The sequence below is a fragment of the Haplochromis burtoni genome, unplaced genomic scaffold (genome assembly GCF_018398535.1).
Source record: "Haplochromis burtoni strain Fernald_Lab_line unplaced genomic scaffold, NCSU_Asbu1 Contig_61, whole genome shotgun sequence".
NCBI classification, from domain to species: Eukaryota; Metazoa; Chordata; class Actinopteri; order Cichliformes; family Cichlidae; genus Haplochromis; species Haplochromis burtoni.
This window is the reverse complement of record NW_024582422.1, coordinates 901,226-925,353: the sequence shown is the minus strand read 5'-3', so window position 1 is coordinate 925,353 and position 24,128 is coordinate 901,226. Positions and strand designations below refer to the sequence as shown.

Below are 24,128 nucleotides of genomic sequence, written 5' to 3'. Positions count from 1 at the left end.
GTTTAAGTTACAATAGAGGAAAAAAGTAGAAAGTCGGGAATGTTCATGAAGGAAACGACTGGCCACGTAGGGGCGTCTCCAAGATTTTTTTTTTCAGTGGGGCGACATAGGGGAGTATAGGATTAGGGCCACTGGAAAAAAAAAGTGGGCACGTCTTTTTTTTTTTCTTTTTCTTTTCCTGAATTCTGAGAAAAAAAGTCAGAATTCTGACTTTTTTCTCAGAATTCTGAGATTAAAGTCAGAATTCTGACTTTAATCTCAGATTTTTTTTTCCAGTGGCCCTAATCCTCTTCCGTGGGAGTACCAGGGGCCTTGAAGGAAAGAAGAGAACTTATTATGCAGAGTTATCAATTATAGTACTGGGCCATAATTATTCATTATAGCACTTTAATGTTGTAGCTGGTGTTAACCATTACATTATATGTAATTAAGGTTAACACATCCAGCTAACCAACAGTTAAGAAAAACTTTCTGTACAAGCACATGGCCTTGCTTTACTATTATTTACCCTCTTCATGCTGGTGGCTGTGAGATTAAAATGATATGATGCATTTATGAAGTGTTGTAGGTGCATAACGTTAGAGGAAATAAACTCATTTTACTAGGTGGTTTCTAGGCAACATCAAGATATAGATATTTGGCATATTAGATAAGAAACGTTGTGCGTCACATTTGGTTGCTCAGTGTGAAGATCAAAATCGTAAACTCAGGTGAATCAAGCAGGCAGCTCAGAAAGGAGCAACACTGACACTTGGGATAACTGGCAGAGGAGAATGAGACACAGGCGAGCATACTTAGAAGGTTACAACAATCAAAGGGTCAGGGAAAGATGGACAGAAAACAACCCTTCAAAGTAAAACAGAAAATAACCAGAGGACAAAAACCTAACTACCTGAACACTTATTTTTACTTGTTTCATTAACCTGGGTAAGGCGGATAGAATAAGGAAACAACAAAAGGGATCAAGAGATAAACAAAGAGATACAGAACAGGTGTTTCACTCCATTGTGTTTTTATTCAAGAGTGCAAAAACAACAACAACAGTGAAATGGAAACAGTGAACACAGCAGCCGGAAGTTGGTGCTGCTGAGGGTCATAAAAAGTTCTTCAGCTTTTTAAGCACAAGGTTGGAAAATGTAATTAAACACATAACCTCCGTGGTGTAAGCATACTGAACCCAACAGCCTTTAACTGTTCTGCAGAGTGCAAAGGTTTTGTGTCTTTGTGCATAAATCTAATGGTAGTTATGAGCATTTGCTGGTTAAATGAACTGCTATAGCAGCATTTTAAAATTGCATTCTAATTTTCATTAACTACAGAGCTATCCTTTATATAACTGCATATTTACATGGGTAAATATATACATAGGCCAGCTCTTTTTAGTTGGACTTTGTGTACATACTGTAAACTTCTCACATGGAAGTGCAAAACACACGGCACAAGAGAGATGTTTGAAAACGATCGAATAGAAGTCACACGCAAAAACCTTTACATGCAAAACAAAAGCTAATTGGGTAAGGCAGGAAGACGGTGCAGATGTACGATAAGATATGACACTGATGCAGGGGAGGAGTTTTGTTACTTAAGAGAAAGCATTGTGAATGCAGGCAATAAATAAATGTGCATGCTCAATCCTTCAAAATAGCAGAGCAGAGCTATTGCTAGTGCAGCTGTTGAAATTTCTCTACTGGGTAATCAGCATTGACTGAAATACACCAACCACCTTCTGCAGAATATGCAAAAAACCCATACTGACAGGTGACAAAGAAGGAAAATCAACTTCATGCTTCTCAATAAGGTATTGAGCTGCCATGTGCTGACAGAGCAATTCTAATGCACCTTAGCACCGACTGAAGCCTCTGAAACACACACTTCAATAAAGTAGGTTTTTCTGTAAGTTTTTGAGTAAATGTAGCATGGTGCATACCACCACTGAGTAATAAAAGCATTCAGTAACCCCTTGTGTCGAGTAGAAGGTGGCATATTTCATTGTAGCATAAAAGTAACCAGTCAGACTAAGTTTGTATCGCTATACAGTGACGCTGTCTGGACTCAAATCAGTGCACCAAAACATAGCCACTGGACCCCTTCAGTGTGTGGGTCACTGGTTTTGATGGTTTTCCTTTAATTTGTCACCTGTCTTAGAGCTGATTCTCTGTAGTTTTCAGCTTTTTTTAAAGACTGTTTTCAAGATTTTTAATTAAAACTATATCAGGAACTTGTGGTTATTATAAGATGTCAGTCAAATGTTGTCAAAAAATATATAGAATATTTGTGTGTATGAATGGTTTTGGGAAAATATTTACGTTCCCCATATTTCTGTGCTAAATATAAAACCAAAGTCAGAAACTAGTCAGCTTAGCATTAAACTTTTAACATTTAAAAGCTTTAAACTGAGGGGAAACAGCCTGCCAAAGATGTGCTCAGTGGAACTCAGATGGGAGGTCTTATGAGCCCTGAAATTCGACTGCTACTGATGCACACATTCATATGCTACCTGCTGTAAGAAGACTAATTTATGGGTTGTTTGTTTATATTTCATGATGTGATTTCATATCTAAGTTCAACTTCAGAACTTGGAAATATTCAACCTCAACCACAAACTCAGCAGAATTCAGGCAGATTATTTTGTTCATTACCAAAAAATATTGTCAGTTTTGAGGATATTTGCTCCACCTAACTGCATGTCATTAGAAATTGTTTAGAATCATTTTTGGACAAAAACAAAATAAGAACAAGAAAGACTAATCCTCCCCTGATAGTGCATTAATTTACAAGAGCTCTTATATAAATAATCACCGTCCAATGACAGCTCGTGTCTCTCACATGAGATATCCTCACTCTCATTTCCTGCTTCCTTCAGGGACAGAAGACAGTTTTGCAGAGGGTGTTCATGCAGAAAGAACGAGGCGTGGAGATGGAGAGGAGGAGGTCTTGGGGTCACATATACATGCAGGCATTTCAAGTGTAGGTGCAGGACCATTATGGGACGGTGGTGCGACAAGAAGGCCAATAGAGGGGCTTTAGCATGGATACGTAGACACGGCATGTGGGACAGTTCCTTTTCCTCCATAGCCACTGCTCCATGCACTGAAACACATTTTAAAACACACCATTGCATCATTGTTGCTATGATCTGTATCATGTATCATTTATGCAGTCATTGATATTTTCAACTGATGCCAGGAGGACATTTCCAACATGTTGATGCATGAGCAACAGGATCTACGTTCACAGACCCTAACCCTTAGCTGGAAGGGACAGTGTTGCTGCCTATTTGAGCAGCTTTCTCTGTTTCAAAGGATACGAGTCAAAGAAGGTTTTAAATAAATTTCTTTACAGTTATTAATGTGGTGCCTTGCTTTTTTTTTTTATTTTTTACTTTTATTATATTCACTTTGACAAAATGTTAACATGTTTACAAGTTCTGATTGTCAACAGATTCAACAGTATGTAAAGTGACTCACTGTAGTTCTGATGAAATGCTTTGATAAACTGTAAATATTCTCTATTGATTATAAAGTATATTTATTCTAAAGTGATATTTAAAACCATTTAATTAGTATAACCATAGAGGTATCTTCTCATCCAATAACGTGCTGTGAGTCTAATAACTGAATACAATGACCGTTACATACAGAGGCGTTTCCAGGAAATTTTATATGGTTTTGGCACAGAGGGACCCAAGAACCAGTAAGGGTGGTGTAGAGCACAGAAAAGCAGAAAACACCAAATGAAATCAGAAAAAAATCCACTGAGTTATGGTGATTTTAACTTTGACCAGACTTGTATCCATGGATACCAATGCTGGTACTAGTGTTGAATCGATACTAGAGCAATAGGATTGATACTTTGTTTCTAACCAATAGTGAAATGTGTGAAAAACAATAGTGAAAAATCCCTGAAACTTTTTGTGCTGGCCGTCATGCCTACTTTATTTATTTGAACAACATAAACTGATCCAACATAAACCGATCCAAAGTGCTTTAGAAACAGGCACACAGCTGAATTGTTTTGGTGAAAGGAAAAATCACAGTGATTTCATTAAAGTGTGTTCAGACTTTGCATATTGATGATACTTCATCTCATCTTCAATACATAAGCTGCTTTCATTGGTTAAATGGTATCGGTAATACTGGCCCTGTATTTAGTTAGTATTGAATCAATGCCAAAATTTGCAGAATGCAGCACTAGAGTCAGGAAACAACAAGCAGTGGATCAAACCACTGTGAGGCATGTCATGGGGGAGTCATACATCCATAACTGAGCAGAAGAGCTTTTAGTGTGTATTATCATATTATATAACATTATATAGTTATATTTACAATAATGTATTGAGGAGTAGCACAGTGTTTTTACAGCAAAAATGTAACTGGACACCTTACATCCCCCTGTTATTTTCACTCATGTTTGCATTTATATAATAAAGATTAAGCTGGGGCACCAGGTGGACCTAATAAATTTCAGGCCCCAAGCCAACACTTTAGCAACTCCCCTGTTTACATAGTCATGGTGCAGTACAGTTTGTCATGCTGAGGTTTTAAAGCAGAAAACTGCTTTTTTTTCCAATTTTTTTTTCTAACTCTAACCCTTTTCAAACATTTTTAACTCTGTGTTTGCACACTGAAGAGAAGAAGTTGCAATTATTCCAAAAGTGACCTAAAACTCTGGCCCAGAGGGGATTTGAGGCCCTGATTTTTCAGTGTCACATCATAGTAAAAGTTCAGGAGAAATCCTGATGTTTTCGCTGCAAATCATGCATTTTCCCCTTCTTGAAAACAATATCAGCGATGTCTCCTCAGGGAATGTTGACGATGGAGTGTGTGCTGCTCCTTCTCCGTGGAAATCTGTCCATCTGCAGACCTCCTCCTCTCCTCATAGAGCTTCCTCCCCTGTAAAACAGCTGCTTCACTGCTGCTTCGGGGCCGACACTGCTCTAACCTCCGAGCTGCCTTCAGCACCCACCAGATGGAAACATCATAATGAGTAAGTATCCAGTTCCTGGGACCTCAGGCTGTTCAGTGTACTCCATGCATCTACAGGGATAAGTTTCTGCTGCAGGCATTGTGTTTTCATTCCAGTTCACATCATGCATGTCAGGGAACAGGCTGATATCATGCATCAGAGATCTGGTGTCTGACTTGCAGGGATTTTAGGGAACACAGTGTAGACAGAGGTCATGCAGTAGATCTGACGTGTGCAGGTTCTCTTACCTCTTTATGAAAGCGGTGTGTACAATGTGGCACTCCCCTCCCATTCTTACGCATGTCCTCATGACAGATCAGGCACAACGTATCGTCCTTCTTCTGTGAGAAAAAGAAACAACATCTGACCAAGATTTCAATAACTTATGTATTTATAAAAATAATAAACCTGTATTATTGCATCAGTGGGAGATTAAGTGACAGGAACTTCATATATGTAACTTATATACCAAAGTGAAGGAGCTCCATTTAATTTCAGTAAACTAATAAATAATGATATAATTTTTCACAAAGTTATGATAAGCTGTAAATGTTATTTGCACTGTGTATGTTATGTATCACGTTTTTTTTATTGATTTCCTGTGACACCACAAAGATACAGAAACACCGTTTCATTAACATTAAACCCCTGACAATGAGTTTTAACAGGGCTTGACAAAAAATTTTGTTCCAAGAAAAATCAGGTATAAAAATGAAAAAGGATTAAACATGCATTCACAACTATATTCTTTAGTATGCCGACAAAAAGCATGGACAATAGAAGAAAAAGAAAACTTCAAGGTCCTTGTGTGCATTCAAGACCAGTTAATTATGTGGGTATTTGTAGGTTATGTAATTCACAGCTTTGTCTTTGGCAGCACATAAAAGTAATGCGGCTTTTCAGGCTCCTTAATTTTTACGGGCTTCGTAATTTTATATGAGGAGGAGAAAGACCATCAAGTCTGATCGTCCTTCGGTCATCTATAACACTATGAGAAGGTAAAAATCTGTAAGGACCATTTATCGTTCGTTTAGTTAATGTTATAAATCCTCCTGCTCACCAGAGACGTGGTCTTCTTATCATTTAGACAGAGCCTCTTCTCAAGTGTCTCTGTGAGCTCTGGGATGGTGGTGATGCGATTCTCTGCGATCGCAGTCTTAGCGCGGATGTTGTCATCTGCAGAGGCACGGCGAGGCTTCTGGTGGACCCTGGTTTCCCCCTTATCCTCTCTTGATTTGACGTGGCTGGGAGTGGGCGCCATTGTAGCCGCATGAAACCTGTTTAACTTCATGACATCTAACTGTGACTGAGGATTAAGAACACAACGATAAGTGTTATTACACCACGTAACAACACTTGAGAGTAAAATTATTGTGTCACATTCCCTCTAATAGTGAGGCGGAGTTGTAAGAAGATTAAACTAGAGAGACAACCATGTCTGCCTTATGTCTGTCAATGGGGTTAAACACTCACTCGCTAATATCCTTAAGTAACATGTTGGCAAAGCAGCTACCTATATATAGTTTGACTCTAGACTCAGGACAGAACGTAAATATATATTTACACAACAGCAATAATCTGATAATGCAACTCCAGTAAAACATCAAAGGTGAAGGTACAGATGAATTTCAGTGTTTGGCTAGACTTGTAAATCTGTAACTACTGAACTGTTCTCTTCAAATGATGTATTTCTGGAGCACTCATTACTAAACTAAGGTTTAACTCTTAATGGGAGCTTTAAATAGCGATGCACTAGACACAGGCTGACATTGTACAACCCCAGAAGTTATTTCTGGTTCTACTTAACTTTATTACTGCTGCTGAGGAAAAAAATACGGTGTCTAGATGTAATTTTGACTTTAAATTTGAGGAAAAAAAATAACATGAGAGATCTGTGACAATGTGATTTTTTCTGTTTAAAGAAACTAAACAATGTGATAAATGTTACTTTAAATAGGTCAAAATATGTGTAAAGGTGTGAAAAGTGCAGTCAACGCTGATGCACCTTAATATGTCAGATTTTCTGTTGATCTACTATCTCAGTTAGTACTGTCAAGACTTCTTTAACTGAGCAGGTTCTTCAATTTTGAATTAATTGCCTACCACCGCTTTAGGGTGTAGCTACTTTAGGAGTCAAACGTTTTTATATGTGCAGTGTATTTTTTCTTTGGATCAACCCCTCACTTCGATTTCATAAACCTCGATCTCACCAGCCAAAATTTCAAACTTTAAGCTTCAAACAGGACTTCAAAAAAAGAAGGGTCATAGGGGTTAATTACATCTTTTATATATATATATATATTATATATATATATACTATGTTTTTATGGTATTTGCAAGAAGCTTTTTTTGTTTTGCGGTGCAAGGAAGTGGCTTGTTATGTTGATGTTGCTAGTTTTAGCTGTTATAGGACAAACATTGCTATTTGTAGCTGCCCGCCTTGTTGACTGATAAACGTCCTGGAACATTTAGTAACGTCATGGGCTCATCTGTGACACCATTTTTGCATTTGCTGCATTTTAAAAGATAAATGTAGTATGAAGAAAGGCTAAAAATATTCAGAATAGTTGTTATTTGAATGAGAATTTCTTTATTTCCCAGAATAAACTTATATAGCATAGGCTTTCAGCAAAATTTTTATTTTAAATATACTGACCAATAGTTCCACTATCAGACCAAGAATCTGTGCATTACTTCTCTATTTGCTTGCTTAAAAACAGAGCATACAGGGAACTGCAGGCTTCAGTTTAAACAGCACTTCTTCTGATTATTAGTGAAAGGTTACACTATGCTACTACATTTGTTTTTTGCATTTGTCAGTGCTTCCTTCATGATGAGAACTGATTGTGCTCACCCAGTGTTGTCTGCAAACTACTTGCTTGTAAGTTTCTTTTCTTCCACAGAGAGACCACTTTATATGTGTGCACTTACACTGTTGTGACTCTTATCACCTGCTTTAGATTAGAAAGAGTTTCTTTGGCTCCTTCCTTCCTTTAGTTTTCGCTTAACTTGTCATACACACTAATGAAAATATACCCGAAAACTATAAAGTAAGCACCACTATTCACCACACAGGCCATGACACTTGACTATGCTGATAGATAAGTTACCCTGTTCTGTGTTATTAATAAAAAATACAAATCACTAAATTGTGCGCCATTCATGTTGGTTGCTCTTCTGCTCGTTTGCTGCTTTAAGTTGTACCTCTATGTTTTGCTAAACATCCACATAGCCAGAGGTTATGGAAGAGTTGGAACGCTATTGAATGAAGAATATGTGTAAGAGCTTTGGCATGCAGCAGCCCATGACTTAAAAACATTGTTTATATAAGAAAATGATATCAGATGTGAAGGCATTTTTAGTTGGAAAAAATAATTTTCCTACAGACCTACACAGACACAGCTACAACACAAACATCAGACTGGTCTGTATTCATTATAGAACTATTCTGTTTTTCCTAATGAGACTGTGAACAGCTCAGCACGTGGCACGGCATTTGCAGTGTTTGATCGCTCTGATGTAAAGTAATAGAAAACAACTCACTTAGAGCATCAATAATTTAGTACTTTGCAGGCTTTCATGGGGGAAATTTACCAAAACAACAGTTTGCACACTACTAGAGGCTTTTTGTTCGGAAGCTTTAATATTTAATTAGTTCTCATACCAGCTTGTAAAACATACATGTGCATTATTCTGCTGTCATAGTCCATATTTTGTCTTTTTCAGAGAAAATAAAACTCTGTGTTTTATAAATATTCCATGCAGTGATATTTGCAGTCAGTGAAGGTATGGGATCTTTCTAACACCCTGAGCTGCTTTTAAAGAAATACATAGAAAGTATACTGTCTGATAAATGTACTTTATTATATTTATTAAACTGGCCTTTAATTAGTATAGTGAAATACATTCATCAGAGAGTGCATATATTTTATTTTCCCTCCAATTATCAATGAAGGGCTATACAGAATAAAATTTAAGATGTTTATAGTGTCAAGTGTACAAGCACGCTGTCCATATGTGGTGTAAAACTGGACAAGAGAAACTGCAAAAAATGTTTGTTAAAAGTGTTTTGCTGCTGTTTAAATGTCAGTGCATGCATCAAGTCGAATGCTGCAGAGCTGAACACATACGTCAATCCATGAAGTGCAGCCGGTCCTTACCGCAGTCGGGAGTGATGCTCGTCTATCAACTTGTGTTTTTGAAGGCCTTCTGAAACTGTGTTTTCTTTCTCTGGAATGTACAGCGTCTGGTCCGTGACCCCAGTAACTGCTCATCCATTTTGTGAAGTTACTATCATCGTCCTCGTCATTGTCCATAGTGATAGCAGGCAGAAGCCGTAGAGACATGATGGAGCTGTGCAGGGAGCTTCTTGGTGCAGCAGGTCTTGGTACAACAGATGAAAGTGAATGGGGTGAGTACTGACAACACTCAGCTGACCTATTGAGTGTCTAACAGACCAGCTGCTCTGCTACACTGCACTGTCCCACATGGCAAAAGTGACTTACTTCAATTAGATGCCTCTAGTGAATCAAGCTGTCGCTTTTGTTGTTATCCTTGGACAATCTAAAAATAACCTGCAGAGATTTAGCTCCAGTCTTTAAATAAGTGAATCCTCTATAATCTATTTAACGTCACTGGTAGAACATAAACTGGAGGTGATTGGAATAAACAGCGAGGTGGTAGCTGTGACGGAACAGCTAGTATTTTGGCACAGGGTGGGTGATGTGACCACTCCTTTTAATCTTTCCATTACAGTCATCAGCCTCGGGGTAGACAACTGAAACTCCAATTTCCCCATACTTTCCACTCGCTGAGTACATCAAACCTGTCAATAATTATGGAGCGCAGGCAACTGGGTGGTGAGAGCCCAAGGCTTGTGCAATACAGGGCAAAGAGCTTTAATATTACACTGTATACAAGTTTATTTGTTTTGCTCTTTTAAGTCAAGTATGTTAAATCCAGATTTTATACATGAACAATGAAAACATGTAATACAAGGCCATCAGCTAGAAAAGCAACATCTCTGGCACCATTATTCAGTATATATCGTGTCAGTTCAGTCTGAAAAATTATTAGTAGTAGTATTAAATACTATTGATATTACTGCAAAAAGGGGATTGTGTATTATTGGAAATATTCATATTAGATACACCATGTTTTCATTAGTTTTTTGTGTTTTTTAACAAAAAAGCAGAAGAAATTATATAAAAGTCTTTATCTGCTCTTTTACAAACTCAAAGTTTCCCTGTGCTAATAATGTTGTAAAGATCTCAAAGAGAAGGGCAGGGCAGGCACTGTTATGAGACATTCATGCTGCTTTATCATGTAACCTCAGATCCCCACTGAGAAAGAGATTACGGTAATCTGTGTTCTTTCCAAAAATGAGGATGAAACAAGGTCACACCTGAAGACAAATGACCACATTTTATTAAATAAATGAAGAGTACTATCCGTGTGCGCCGTTGAGATGTTATAACATCAACGAGCCTCCATCCGGTATTATTATGGGGTCTTTATCTTACAATATAAAACACTTTGAGGCGACTGCTGTTGTGATTTGGTGCTATAAATAAAATTGAATTGAATTAAAAGTATTGAAAACAATCTCGTATTCATACATTACAAATCTGCACAGGTTTTTTTTTTTTAAATATAAAATTAAAATTGTGTTTCAGATTTAGGATAAACCCTCTGTATCAAACAACTAAAACAGGAGAGAATAGCTATACAATACAACACCACACCATATAATACATAATAAAAATACAATGACTTATTGATAATTTGTCATTACTGATAAGTGACTGTGTACAGCAGCTTGTTGCATACCATACAAGCATGCATTCATGCAGACACATAATCGTACTCTTAATCGATTAATTACATAATCATCATGCTTTTTTTAAAGGCCGAACGACCACGATAATCAGTATAAAATGTTTCAGAAAATGCTATCGTATTAAAGCTAGTTTAAATCAAAGCAGAGGTATAACCTACTTGATAAGTTGAAGAAGGCTGTTCCAAAATTTAGTTTTGGTCACCTCTACATTTAAAATCAGAATGCACAACACTTAAAATACCCTGAGTGGAATTGGGTTTTAACAGTTTTAACAGTTCTTATGAAAGCAGTCAGTCTTTTGTATGATAGTAAAATTAAAAAATGAATTTCAGATTTCACTGGAGGCCAATGAAGGGAGGCAAGGAATGCACAAACACAATATTTTATAAATTTGTTTTATTGAGACCTTATTATACATTTACATACAAAACATACAGTCTACATATAGTTAAACCTTAGTGTCACAACAAGTGTTTGCTAAAAGAAAAAAAAGCAACAAAGAAAAAGTTTTTTTTTTTGTTTTTTTTTTAAGGGAAAAGGAATTTGGGTTCCTTAGAAGGAAGGAGATATGAAAGGAAAGGCTTACGTGAGGTATAACATTTCTTATTGGCCCCTCTAAGAGAAACTATAAACTTTTCCAATTTAAGGAATGACATTAGATCTGTCGGTCAAGACTTTTCTGTTGGTGGCTTGGGTGACTTCCAGTGTGGGAGAATACATCTTTGGGCAATTAAAGAGACAAATGAGGCAATACTTTCTGTTTAGTTGACTCAGATAGATCACCCATCTACTCATAGCTATTAGCTGTAAGTATGTTGGGATACGATATCAGTCTCTAGGACTTGATTTTGAAAACATTTTTCTAAAATCCTGTTTAAACATGACATGAGACGGGCCTCACAAGTTTATTATTATTAGAGCAAGTTTATTATTCAAATATGATCTGAATATTTGAGATTTGTAAAAAAAAAAAAAGAAGTGGATTTTATAAATACTATAAATGAAGAACAATGTTTGCAAAATGATCCCTGGAAGCAGGAGTTACCCTGGACTCACTCACTTAATCAACAGACTGCACTGCAGAAAGAGCAGCAACAACAACCTGCATGAATAAAATATACCAGCATGAATTTATGTTAATCAGATTTAAAAATCTAAATGGAATAATCTGCTGTGTTCACATAGCTGATCTGTAAAGATTTACATTTCCAAACAACATGCCACGTGCATCAGGAGAGCACAGACACGTCTCAGTAATCACAGGTTACCAAGTACCTGCTGGCAGCAGCTACAACTGAGCCCCGCAGTGCTAACAATAGCAGGCACAGTTTATAGGAATAACAGGTGGAGTCAACAGAAGATCAGACATTCTTAGTAGCCCCCATCCATCCATCCATCCATCCATCCATCCATCCATCCATCATCCATCCATCCATCTTCCCACAGCTACACACACACCACACATGTAACACACAAGGTTATTGTCTCACATCACATGTGGTGCCAGGCAAAATTGATTTTATGGCCTTCATTGCAAGAATCGATTATGTTCAGGGCGGGCACACGTTTTGTGCTATGCTCAACTTTAACAGATTGATCGATTTTTACATATCTTGCTCTTAATTCAATGAAACTGAAAAACAGAAATATTTGTATTTGAAAAACAAAAAGGATTAAATTCACTACAGAAAGAACCGGAGACAAGTGACAAATTAAAGGAAAAAGTTGAACTCTGGCTCTCCACAGTGAGGGGATTTGGGGCTTTGCTCTGATGACAGGGGGGATTTTGCTGGTATGGTTTGGAAATCAATGTAAAGTTGTTTTGATTGATCACTTTTATCCTGTGATAAAATATGCAATGGGAGTGGTCTCTCCCAGGTCTCTCCTATTCACACTGCATGGTTCAATGAGCACTCTCAGGTTAATAAAGGTGGTCTGGTTCTTCAAAGAATCTCACCAATAGAAGAAACTCTTTATTTTAATGATGGGTTGTTTTTTTTTATATACTTGGTTCTATTATGGTTCTAGATTGTAGTGTTGTTGTTTTTAAAGTTTGTTAAAATTTGAATTTAGGTTGAAGAGTGCGTCATGTGTTGAGTTTGTCTTCCCTCAAAAACATACTGTTTACATAAGAATACTTACATTTAATATAACAATAAAACAATAGAATATAAACTAGTCAAACATGAAGCATGAAGTCATGACACCACATGAATCATTTTAATTTTATATATGAAACTGACCAAATTTCAACCACCTTGATCATCTATTGTAGATGTTCTAAGATGCTTAACTGTGTTTTGTTTTCTTTTAATTCATCATCTGTGTGTAAGTCAGTTATGATATAATTTAAAGCCAGTCCTTGCATTGTCCAACTAATCAGGGAACAGTTTTTCTATGAATAGATGTTACAGTCAGACTCTTCTGACAGCTAGTAGAGTTGACTTTGAAAAATTGCCCACTGCTGGTGACTGTTTGAGGACGGATGGCCCTAGGCACAAATTGAGTAGCCAGGCAGCAGCACGTTCCAGACAGACCAGCACTCCAGCAGATGACGGCTTCTCTCTGTCTCGATCTCCCCTCTCACAGTCTGTTTTGAGCAGAGGCTTGGAAACACACACACACACACACACAGAGGTGCCTTGTTTCTCTCACGATCTCTCAGGTAGGTACAGGTCACGAAGGAGAAAGCAACTGAAAAAATTCCCCACTAGTATTTAAAATCAATTTTTATTTTTTTTAAAATTGCAATCTGCAAACAGAATTGGGCAGAATGTGACTAATATTTTGGCCATTACTGAGCTTTCACTTGTTAAGAGAGAATACCTTTTGACCTTTGAGACTTTGTAGTCATGTTCTCAGCCTTCACAGATGACGATTAGCAGTTGGTTCATTAGTTTATAAACTATTTTCAGTTACAGTGAAATCAAATAAAAAGAAAAAGGGGGGATCACTGCTGGAGGTTTTATCCCAGGAATGGTGCCTGTCTCGTGGGGAGGGCTGCTCTGTGAGGACGGGGGTGGCGCGCACACCAATTTGACTCAACTCTACTTTCCAATTAATATTCACAGGTTTCATTTACAAACAATCATTTAGCATGCAATCCCAGTGAGGGGACACCTGTATGACCTGTATTTAATACGCGTAAGACATCGGTCTACATACTCACTTTAAATATATTGTCACGGCAAAACTGTCACAACACAGAATGGACCAAAAACACAGACCCAAGACAGCGGCACAGGTTAGTGTAACATGAGATTTATTTACAGTGATTGTGATATGGTGTAAACAGTCATATGTACAGGACGTGACACAATATGAGCTGAGAGCAGGTGAACTATAACAATGGCTGTGGGATAAACTCTGCCAGTGACTATATACAGGTGCAAGGGCAAAGCTAAGGTAAATCCTAATAACATGAACTGTGAGGCATTATAAAACTACAAAGCTATATACAAGGTCATACACACATAGTCATAGAAACACTAACTGTGAGAGGCATACGCTGATTAAAGCTATGAAAGTTACGTGAACAGGAGTGAAAGCTTGATACGGGAGACCCAGGGATGATAGTGGCACGTTAGTGAACTGTAGATTGGAGGCGCTGCAACACAGGGAGAGGTGAGTCACAGTGGACCCAGCGGAACGGAAAGAAACTGATTCAGTGTGGATATTGTGTGGGGGGCATTTTGACTCTCCCCTCCAATTATGCTCTCACCAGAAGATCTCCAAGGCTGGGATTTTTTCTGAGAGCCCTAATAACTCTCTCCTGGTGAGGCACGCTCCAGTTAGTTTGCCACAAACTGTTTCACCACTAGATGGAAGCATTGTCAAAGCACTGTCAAATTTGAATTGGAGCATCACTGGGCTGCAATTCATATTGTAGAGGGATACAAAAACAAACAAACACAGACACACACAGACACAGAAACAGACAATTAATAAAAAATTATATATAAAAAATGCAAAAAGTGAAAAAAAAATTGATTATGTCCTTCTTCCAATGCATTATGGGTCCTCAAAATGGAACCCTTTTTTTTCACTCCCAACTCAGCTTCTGTACCTCCTGCTTATGCTTCTCCAGTTATTGATGATCGTCACATGACGATTGTGGTTATCGCCAACCCCTTGGTATTTGGACACATGGCTTAGAAGCTTTCAAAATCTTTTTTGATAAATTGAACAATCACCACCCCTTTAATGAAGTTACAGTTTCAACTAAATAAATTCCAAGTTAACTTTTTAGACACAATAGTTTTCTTTAGAAACAATAATAATCAAAGCAAACAACTATTTGTTGTTTTAAGGATACAGATAGACACATACTGTTATATAAAAAAGTTTTCATCCTAGACATGTTTTCAGGAGTATTATTAAATCTCAATTGATTAGATTCCATCGTATCTGTACCTTTAAGATGCATGTGGAAGAAGCTACTTCAGCGTTGTTTAAGGCTTTAAGACCAAGAGGTTACCGGTACTCAGTCCGCTTTTAAGGGCAGATTTAAAGTGAAGTGAAAGCACTCTTTGATAGGATCAGCCAACAATTAGGAGGAATAATCAGAGTGAATTGATTCAGTTTGTAATCACCTTTTCAAGATACATCGGAGTCTTGAATCAATCTCTTAATACCTCTTTTTTGATGGCCCAACAAGCCCTTCCTTCTTTACAGCAATTTAAAAGTTACAGCTTATAGAAGAAATAAAAATCTAAAGGATATTTTGGTGCACAACAAATTGAATCCTATAAAGAATTTAGATGACAGATTTAAACAAGTACGATATATGGAAAATATTAGTAAGAGAGGGCTTTCTATTCAAAAATGGTTTTCAAAAATCTGTTTCTATTGAGTGTAATTTTTTTATGAAATCAATTTCTCATTTATTAATGGATTAATAATTCTCTTTGAAAAATTGATTTAAATGTTTTTATTTTTAAACTATTAAACCAATTACTTTAGTTTTGTTTGAATAAATAAAATCATTTTGAAAAATGAATTCACAAATGGATGATTTATTATACAATTCATAATTTAAGCACAGAATTCTTTGTTTCAATGCATGTGGCCTTGTGGTCCTCTATAACTGGCTCCCAGTAAAACTTTTAAAACTTTCACACAGGATGCGTAAATTCCCACATTAAAATTATTTTCGGACTTAACTATTCTTACACAGTGGATGCGTAATTCCACAGGACAAATTTGTGGCATTTATTCTTTCAAACCGAGCTAGATTTTTCTGATGTTTTGGATCCAAATAAACAGATTTGTCCAACCAGACCACTGCATTTGTCATCGTTCAGTCACGCCATTGTACTGAATATGCAACGACACAGAAATAGTAAAATAAACTCCACACTTTGTGTCCATCGATAAAGAAAAAGTTTGACAGTTTAAAGAAATTCAGACAAAGGGGAGACAAACATTCAGACACAGGTTAAGTTTTCACAATAACAGATTTATTGCTGAATAAATGTCACAATGAAGCTGCAATACAAAAATAAAACAAATGAAAATCGACTTCACATCAGTTACCTGTTCATCAGGTGCATTCCTCTACCTCACCTGTACAACATGAAACTAATCGTCTAACACTGACCTGATCACCTGACATGATAACGTCAGGTTACCTGTCCAAACTTTTAATCCTTTAATCAGTTGTCAGTGGTTACCATGACATCATTTACATAAACTGTACATAAAACCAATTGAACGTTTTACTCAAATCAGAAAAGAGCAGATTTAGTTTCCGTAACCTTTGACCCCAAATGTTTTAAAGTAAACCTGCAGAAATTGATACAACTCCAGTTATGTTCATAACAATGCTGACAGTCAGCTGTCAGTCATACTGCAAATTTCAGTCCTTTATTGTGGATGAATGCCCACACAGCCAGAAAAATTACTTACTGACATAAAGAAAGAGGGCATGCTGGGAAAAACTGAGAAAACAGACAAAAAACAAAAACAAAAACACCTGTTATTAGTTTTAGCCTTGCCCCCTCCTCTATTTGTGCCCCTTGCTGGTCTTGAAGGAGACCTGCAGGACTTTGTCCCCCAGGCGGTACCCGTTCAGGCTGTGGATCGCCATGGCAGCTTCCTCGTAGTTTGCCATTGTAACAAAGCCAAAGCCTTTGCACTTATTGGTGTTAAAATCTCGGATCACTTTCACATTCAAGACTGCACCGAACGGGCCAAACATCTGCCACAGCATGGCCTCGTCAGCTTCCTGGCCCAGGTTGTAGATGAAGATGCACCAACCAGAGGATGAGCTCCCCGAGGCCCCACCCCCTCCGCTCATGTGGTCGGTGCTCATTGGAGAAAACCTGGACACACGAAGTATTAGACAGCTGCAGATTAACTGATTCTCATCGAACAGTAACAATCATATAAGTCAATTAGCTGCTGGATCTCGGGACAAGGTAGGTTAGAGTACTCAGACTACAGTAATCAGGTTATTCTGAGCAGGTCAGCATACCGGAACCTTTGTGCCTGGTGATGGACAGGCCCCCCAAAGCGTCGTGATTGGCCGTGGTACATCTGTGACATCATCTGGGAGTTCCTGGCCTGGTTGGGATTGGCAGCAAACTTGACCGTGATTGGCTCAGCGCTGCCGGGAGGCGTGTGTCCGTTCAGGTGTTTGACAGCGTCATCGGCCTCGGCCCTCTTATCAAAGCGGATGAAGGCCACGCCACGTGACAGACCTAAACAGCCAACCAGAACAGAATTTTTTCAGTTCCAAACATCACAAGCCATCACATGACCCTGAGCTTACTGAGCGCGTGCGGTACCTGAAGCCTGGTCCACTAACACTCTAGAATTGATGATGCGACCGTAGTGCGAGAACATGTCCTCCACGTCCTGCTGACTGAGAGTCCGTGGCAAACCACTGATATACAGGTTCGCATCTTTGATGGCGTCCGAACTCGGCCGTGCAAATGAAACCTGCGGGGAAGTGACAGGAAGTAAGTCAGCTGATCATCTTTACAATATAATTGTCACAGAAAACAAACGGTGATGAAAATAAAAAATACAGTTACATTGAGTTCAAATAAAATCCAGATTTAAATTTTTAAATATTCAATAAAAATAAATAAAAATCCACAATTTTTCCAAACAACAAAACAAAACACAAAATAAAAGCATCCAAACAGGCTCTGATCACCAAAATAAAAGCATTAATATCATTAATGTCTGAAAGTAAAAGGTGCAGTACGTTGTCTCACTGAATTGAAGAAATTCACAGATTCAGTGTTGACACGTGTCGGTGCGAAAACAATAAAAACAAAACAGCAGAGTTTGAAAATACCTTCATCCATCAGACAGGTGAGAGTGCCCTCTACTGTCCGGGGAACATAACACATCAGTTGAGACAGGAAAAACAAAGAGCACCTGTGGCACGTTACCTTGATAGTTTTAGACTGTAGCCTCAGGCCATTGAGGGTACTGATAGCCCTCTCTGCATCACTAGGGTTAACAAAGTTAACAAAGCCGTAACCTAAACTGTGGCCTAGAGAAACACAAAGGAAAACAACAAAATAAAAAACAAAAGCGTCTGTTACAGCTGCTACACAGTCCGAGAGAAACAAACACAGAGTTCAAACTAAGTACAGAGATCCATACAGTCAATTGGAAAACATCAGTTTTCTGAACAAACCGGGAAAACCTGCCGCCACCCACCACGCTGCCTGTCCGCCGCGCACCTACCACGTTTTAGCTCTCAAAACAGTTAGGTGACACTGCAAGGTACATTGGCTATTTAAAATAAATAAATAAATAAATAAAAATAAAAAAAATCAACTTCGGAAAAAAACTCACTACAAACAAAGAGGTTAAAGGTCATCTCTCCTGTTACACTTCAACACAAATTAGTTCTCACAGAAAATAAAGTGATGAAAATAAAAACTGCACTTACATCGAGTTGAAATAAAATCCAGATTAAATGTTTAAATATTCAATATAAATATTAATTTATTTTTTTATCTGAAAAGGTAAGATCTCACCTGATTTGACCAGTTCAGGTAAGATCTGTCCATGGAAGTAAATAATTTATCGTCGTCAGTGAATGAGGTTAAAGATGACTCACTGGTGATATATTACTTTGGCATGACGGTGGTTAGCCACATGATGATGATCAAACCGTCGGCACAAATCATCTGCACATGGTTGTATTGAACGCACGACGACCTGACGATTACACGCTGGCAGGATGCAATCCTGCATCACCCCACACGACTGTTGAAAACGACTGTTTTCTCGACTTGTTCAGAACAAAAAAAATCTTCAAATATTTTTAAAGTTTTACAAACAGCCTGAAAAAAAAAAATCAAACAGGTGAAAATACTTTTTAAAACAAACAAACAAAATAAAACCCCACAAAAAATAAAAAATAAAACACCTTTATCAGAGGCTGGACGAAAAAAATTCAACCAAAACTTTCATTCTTTGCTCGGGCACTGACATGCTCGCCATTTACTCGCCAATCAAAGTTATTCTGTTTCTGCTGTAGGGCAGAAGACCTGAAAACCTGCAACCAAGCCACATGTCATCTGAAGACATTCATCACCAGACGGCCATCGCCTCAAAATGTAATTACAAAGTTTCAAATTCTTATAAAATAAAAAACAAGAAGTTCAATTAGTGTCAACATATTCTTGCCACACCTTTTTTCTAAATCATTCTTTAATTTGTTTTGAATCATTCAGTAAATAACTTTTTATTTACTTTGTTCGCCCAGCCCTGATGTAACCAATCAGCATTAAGTACCTGTTAGACACTTTGATGTCATTAAACCTGGTGTGAAAAAAAAATGAAGATTACAACAACAAAAATATCCAAATTGTTTTATGACAAAAAAAAGAGAGAGAAAAATCACAAAATTCACCTAAAAAAAAGAAGAACAAAAAAACAGAGTTAAAAACCCCCCAAAACAAACAAAATCAGCTGATCATCTTGAAACCCCTCAAAAAACAACAGTGAACAGGAAATACTGCAAACAGTACTATAACGACTATGTACTGATACTACAACTACTGCAAAATACAGCTGTGACCTACTTCGCAGTATAAGGAGTACAAAGTACAGTGAAGCATGAACAAGTACACGTGTTAATGCTGAAATACATTTACTTCAAGTACTGAAATAAAACATATTCACAGTAAAACTTATAATGCTTCAAAAGTAATCTGGTATTTGTCTTTAGTAAAATTATCATCATTAGTCGTAAGCAAAGTAATACCACAGTACTACTGTGTGTAACAGTACCCCAGTAATACCATAGTACTACCTGAATAATACTGCAGTACGATTGGGGAGCTCAGCACCTGCTGCAGTCCAGGTACTCAGAAGTACTACAGTGATTCTACTGTAGTACTGCAGTAGTGGTACTAACAGTGATACTGCAGCAGCACTTCAGTAGTACCGTATTAGTGGTACTTCAGCACTACATTAGTAGTACTTTCATCGTTACCTGCCACTTTGTCGCGGATGAGCTTGGCAGACTCGACCTCGCCAACGCTGCTGAAGAGGCTGCGTAGCTCGTCCTGGCTCATGCTCTGCGGCAGGTAGTTCACAATCAGGTTCGTGCGTGCGTCTTCGTCCTCCATCATCTGCTCACCGTACCCGTTATCGTACAGCTCCTGAGGTCATTACATCATCACCATCATCACTTTCACTAAAGTCAAAAAGATGCCAGAATAAAGGAAGTGAACAGATTCAGCCCATCAAAGCGTTGCACTCACATTTCCAGCAGCTCCTTTAGCGGCGAGCGAAGCGTCTCTGACATCACCCTGAGAGTTCTGAACCTCACACACCTGAAACACACACACCACACACACCTGTCGTAAACATGCACTAATCCCCAGGCCCTGATTCAGGAAGTGGGTTCAGCTAAAACTCTGAGTTTGTTAACCCTGAGATAAGATAGACTTGGGTTTCTGTTCTAGAAGGAGAATTAACTGAATCAGCCACCATGGTAAAGAATTTTGGAAACTAAACTTTGGGTAACCTCTGACTCCTCCCCTCCTCCTGGACCTGAATCAGCTGAGTGACCCTTGCTTTCATAAAGTCACAGCTATTAAGTCAGTCCAACCAACCACTCATCAATATATCAGCACAGAGACAGCTATTCCATCAATGACAGATTACAACTTAGAATTAAATCTCTAGTGACAGTATGAGTGTAATATGATTACAGTTATTGTAGAATCACCGTTTACATGACATCAATCAGCAATCAATCGTCAGGCTCAATGATGGATTTTAGTGACGATAAGGCTGAAATGACTTTCAGATCCAAACTGAACTAAATGTGTTTAAAGTGACATTTTATAAGCAGACAGTCTGACTGTAATCTGATTGCATTTCATGCTGACATAGGTTCACATATTCAGATTCTGTCATTTGGGATGGGTGACACTCATCTACTAATTGGAAGGTTAGTGGTTCTGCTGCAGTTTGCAGGCCAAAGTGTCCTTGAGCAAGACACCGAAGCCTGAGCTGCTCTATGATGCGTTTATCGGTGCGTGAAGGCGAAACAGAAAGCAGTCAGGTATAGTAAAAAGTGTTCATATGAATGTTCAAAGTCTGAAAATCACCTGAAAAAGTCTCACCGACTTGACCCAGAACCAGATCACCCAAAGGAATCATAGGCTCCGGTTTTCAGATAAGCTCTGAATTCTCTTTGCGATTACATTTGTAGTACAAAGCCAGATTGCCGACTTAGCAAGCTTAAGCTCAGAGTTCTGTGCCACAAAGGTGGCATTCTTTGTACCTGTGAGATCACCGTGGTAATGCGTGCCGATCACATGGTCAGGAGCAGGTTTAAATCTGATGGAACTGCCTTGTTTTCACCGATTCTGTCATTTACGGTCTGAGTCAGTGAGACTGAGATCCTCTACTCATCGTTTTATTTGTAAAACCTGTTCAATGGCCTCTGGGTGACATCATGGCCGAAACCCAGGTGTGAAGTCACATGATGCATATGTTCAGCTGCTGATGTAGAAAATGCAGAAACAGTTTGATGTTTGGTCCTCGTGCTATCATTTTGTTAAGCTGGTTAACTGAAAGAAAGCTTGAATTTGTTGAACCTGCTTCACAGCACAGCCTCTGAACAGGTTAAAAAACACTTGATCACTACTGATCCACTCACCTTCAGGTACCTGATGTGTCCTCGTCTTTGCGCCATGGAAATGATTCAGGAAGTTAACGTCTGGGAAAAATAGCAAAAGCAGCTGATTATTGATCATTGCTTATCATTTGCAAGCTACTCGATAAACTGAAGGTGATCAGAATTCAATCTGTTTCAATCAGGAAACCCAAACCAGTAAGTCTCTGATGATGGGTCGCCAGTTTAGCTCATTTCACTCTGTATTATCTTATGTTCCTGTTGCTACAGTAGCATTATTGATTGAGAAGCACCTGTGAAGTCCGGGTGTTCTCTGTGGATCAATGTGCAGATGTTGATTCCAGATCCCAAAACGTTGATTATGTTCATCTGGACGTTTTCAGTGGGAGAAACGTTTCATCACCATCCAGGTGACTTCTTCAGTCTCAGCTGACTGCAGGTTTCCAACCTTATAAACAGTACATTTGCACAACAACGGAAGCTAACCTACTGAATAAACAATGGAGTCATGCAGTCAGCTGAAACTGAAGAAGTCACCTACATGAGGATGAAATGTTTCTCCCATCGGAAAAGCCACATCAAGATTAACAGAATCAACCTTTTGGGAATTACTTACCTGGATGATTGAGCATGCATCAAGACATTGATTCCAGATGTTTCTCGGCCTGTTTGACTCACCTGCAGCTTTCTATAAGATGACATCTGACCCCAAACACTGCCAATCAGAATGACGTCTGAGAATGTCATCAACATTTCTAACCAACCAAAGAGCTCTAGAACTACATTTACCTGCCTGACACCCCGAGAACCGTCTAACCGCTGAAGCACCGCCCACAGGTCCAGGTGAACACATTAACTTAATGGATTAACACATATTTACTTAATCACTAACTTAATTACAGAGATCGCCGGCGTTTCTCAGAAAAACCCGTAGGTTTCCAGTTCCGGTCCAGTTCGCGTTACAGTCGTGTCTCACATGTGGATAGGTAAGCAGGTAAAGTGGGTAAAATAAAAGCGCGCACTTTGAGGCCGCGGAGCTGCTAGCATTAGCCGCTGTTAGCACCGCGGACACACCACGAGGCTACTCGGCCACTCGCACCTTGGCACTCAAAGACGTCACCGTTCTTACCTGTGGGAGTGCGGACAGGTGATCCGGTGTGATTGGGTCAGATTTCGATCCGCAGTTGGAAGATGAGATGATCTGTCGATCCTAACAAGCACGTTCCCTACTGCACACAAAGAACCAACTGCCGCCCAGTGAAGTATCGCGAGATCTCCCCCTGTCCTTCTTCCTCCTCTTCTTCTGTAAAATAGGACTGTGCTCCTTATTTGCCCCCTGCTGGAGTCATTGGGAAAACACGAAAATCAAATCAGAAGTTTTGTTTTGATTTTACTGAAGAACTTTATTTATAAAATAGAACCAACAACACGTGTACCAGAAAACTAAACATGACATCACCCAAACATTAACATCCAGCTGTAAAACATCTGTCTGCTCAGAATGAGATGGTCAACTCCCGCAAATGTTGTACCTTTTATATTGTAAGGAAAAGACCCTACAATAATAAAAAGAAAACAGCAAAACCCCCAACAATCACATGACCCCCTTATGAGCAAGAACTCTGTTGACAGTGGGAGGGGGAAAAAAAACCCTTTTATAGTTTTTCACAGTTATTTATACACAATTTCTTGTACTTCAGACACAATGACTACAACATGTATCTGATGCACCAACCCCCTGAACCAATCCTGCTAAACTACAAACACAATTTCTGCTTTACACTCAAATTGCAGTTTTAAAACACACTTTTTTTTAAACACACTACATGCAATTCTCTGCATTTGGCACAATTTTCATGAAGAAAATCTTTGTTTTCACAAGAAACACACTTTCATTCAAAATGGTAAGCTCAGTTGCCCTACTTTTCCTACTAACTCATCACATGAAGGGCTCTAGACTGCGACCAATTTGGTCGCAAAATTTTTCAACTTAAAAAATCCTAGGTCGCACAGGTGCGACCAACTGTTTGAGTACGAAAAAAAAAAAAGAAAGAAGAAAAAAGAAAAGCCCCCAGAACTCTGACAGTCTCCGTGTGGTCAAAACAGACACACATTGTGGTCTAAACCAGAGGCGGAGCCAGACATTTGAAACACCCGGGGCTTAGCCCTAAAGGGTAGTATGCATGTGGGATTTTTTTTTTT

The 24,128-nt window shown here is 38.5% G+C and overlaps 2 protein-coding genes across 6 annotated transcripts; both read right to left on the bottom strand.

Annotated features, from left to right (window-relative positions):
- Nucleotides 1–1,938: 1,938 nt before the first annotated feature.
- Nucleotides 1,939–9,745, bottom strand: lnp1 (leukemia NUP98 fusion partner 1). 2 transcript variants are annotated; one of them, XM_042221129.1, is made up of 4 exons: nucleotides 9,126–9,743; nucleotides 6,026–6,271; nucleotides 5,214–5,306; nucleotides 1,939–3,090 (listed from the first exon to the last, which is right to left on the bottom strand). In XM_042221129.1, the coding sequence occupies exons 1-4, from the start codon at nucleotides 9,309–9,311 to the stop codon at nucleotides 2,983–2,985; spliced, it is 633 nt and encodes a 210-aa protein (XP_042077063.1). In that variant the 5' UTR covers nucleotides 9,312–9,743; the 3' UTR covers nucleotides 1,939–2,982. The 2 variants fall into 2 exon arrangements, with proteins under 2 accessions (XP_042077063.1, XP_042077062.1); XM_042221128.1 differs by lacking the exon at nucleotides 1,939–3,090 and adding an exon at nucleotides 3,363–4,952 and having other exon boundaries at nucleotides 9,126–9,745.
- Nucleotides 9,746–16,241: 6,496 nt separating this feature from the next.
- On the bottom strand, nucleotides 16,242–23,277 carry LOC102306071 (ELAV-like protein 1). 4 transcript variants are annotated; one of them, XM_014333766.2, is made up of 9 exons: nucleotides 23,056–23,271; nucleotides 21,951–22,010; nucleotides 20,542–20,613; nucleotides 20,271–20,439; nucleotides 19,568–19,594; nucleotides 18,208–18,311; nucleotides 17,593–17,746; nucleotides 17,280–17,505; nucleotides 16,242–17,127 (listed from the first exon to the last, which is right to left on the bottom strand). In XM_014333766.2, the coding sequence occupies exons 2-9, from the start codon at nucleotides 21,984–21,986 to the stop codon at nucleotides 16,809–16,811; spliced, it is 1,107 nt and encodes a 368-aa protein (XP_014189252.1). In that variant the 5' UTR covers nucleotides 21,987–22,010; nucleotides 23,056–23,271; the 3' UTR covers nucleotides 16,242–16,808. The 4 variants fall into 4 exon arrangements, with proteins under 4 accessions (XP_014189252.1, XP_014189253.1, XP_014189255.1 ...); XM_014333767.2 differs by lacking the exon at nucleotides 23,056–23,271 and adding an exon at nucleotides 22,220–23,042; XM_014333769.2 differs by lacking the exon at nucleotides 20,542–20,613 and having other exon boundaries at nucleotides 20,271–20,474; nucleotides 23,056–23,277.
- Between the last annotated feature and the right edge of the window lie 851 nt (nucleotides 23,278–24,128).

Bases quoted from the DNA above. Each gene is read 5' to 3' on its own strand.
- lnp1 (XM_042221128.1), bottom strand. From the start codon at position 9,311: ATGTCTCTACGGCTTCTGCCTGCTATCACTATGGACAATGACGAGGAC. The intron at 5,307-6,025 runs GTGAGCAGGAGG...TTTTTCTCACAG, and splicing joins ATAAGAAGACCACGTCTCTG to AAGAAGGACGATACGTTGTG. The intron at 4,953-5,213 runs GTAAGAGAACCT...TGGGTGCTGAAG, and splicing joins CACACCGCTTTCATAAAGAG to GCAGCTCGGAGGTTAGAGCA.
- LOC102306071 (XM_014333766.2), bottom strand. From the start codon at position 21,986: ATGGCGCAAAGACGAGGACACATCAGGTACCTGAAG. The intron at 20,614-21,950 runs GTGAGTGGATCA...TGTGTGTTTCAG, and splicing joins GACACATCAGGTACCTGAAG to GTGTGTGAGGTTCAGAACTC. The intron at 19,595-20,270 runs GTAACGATGAAA...TTTTCACACCAG, and splicing joins CATCCGCGACAAAGTGGCAG to GTTTAATGACATCAAAGTGT.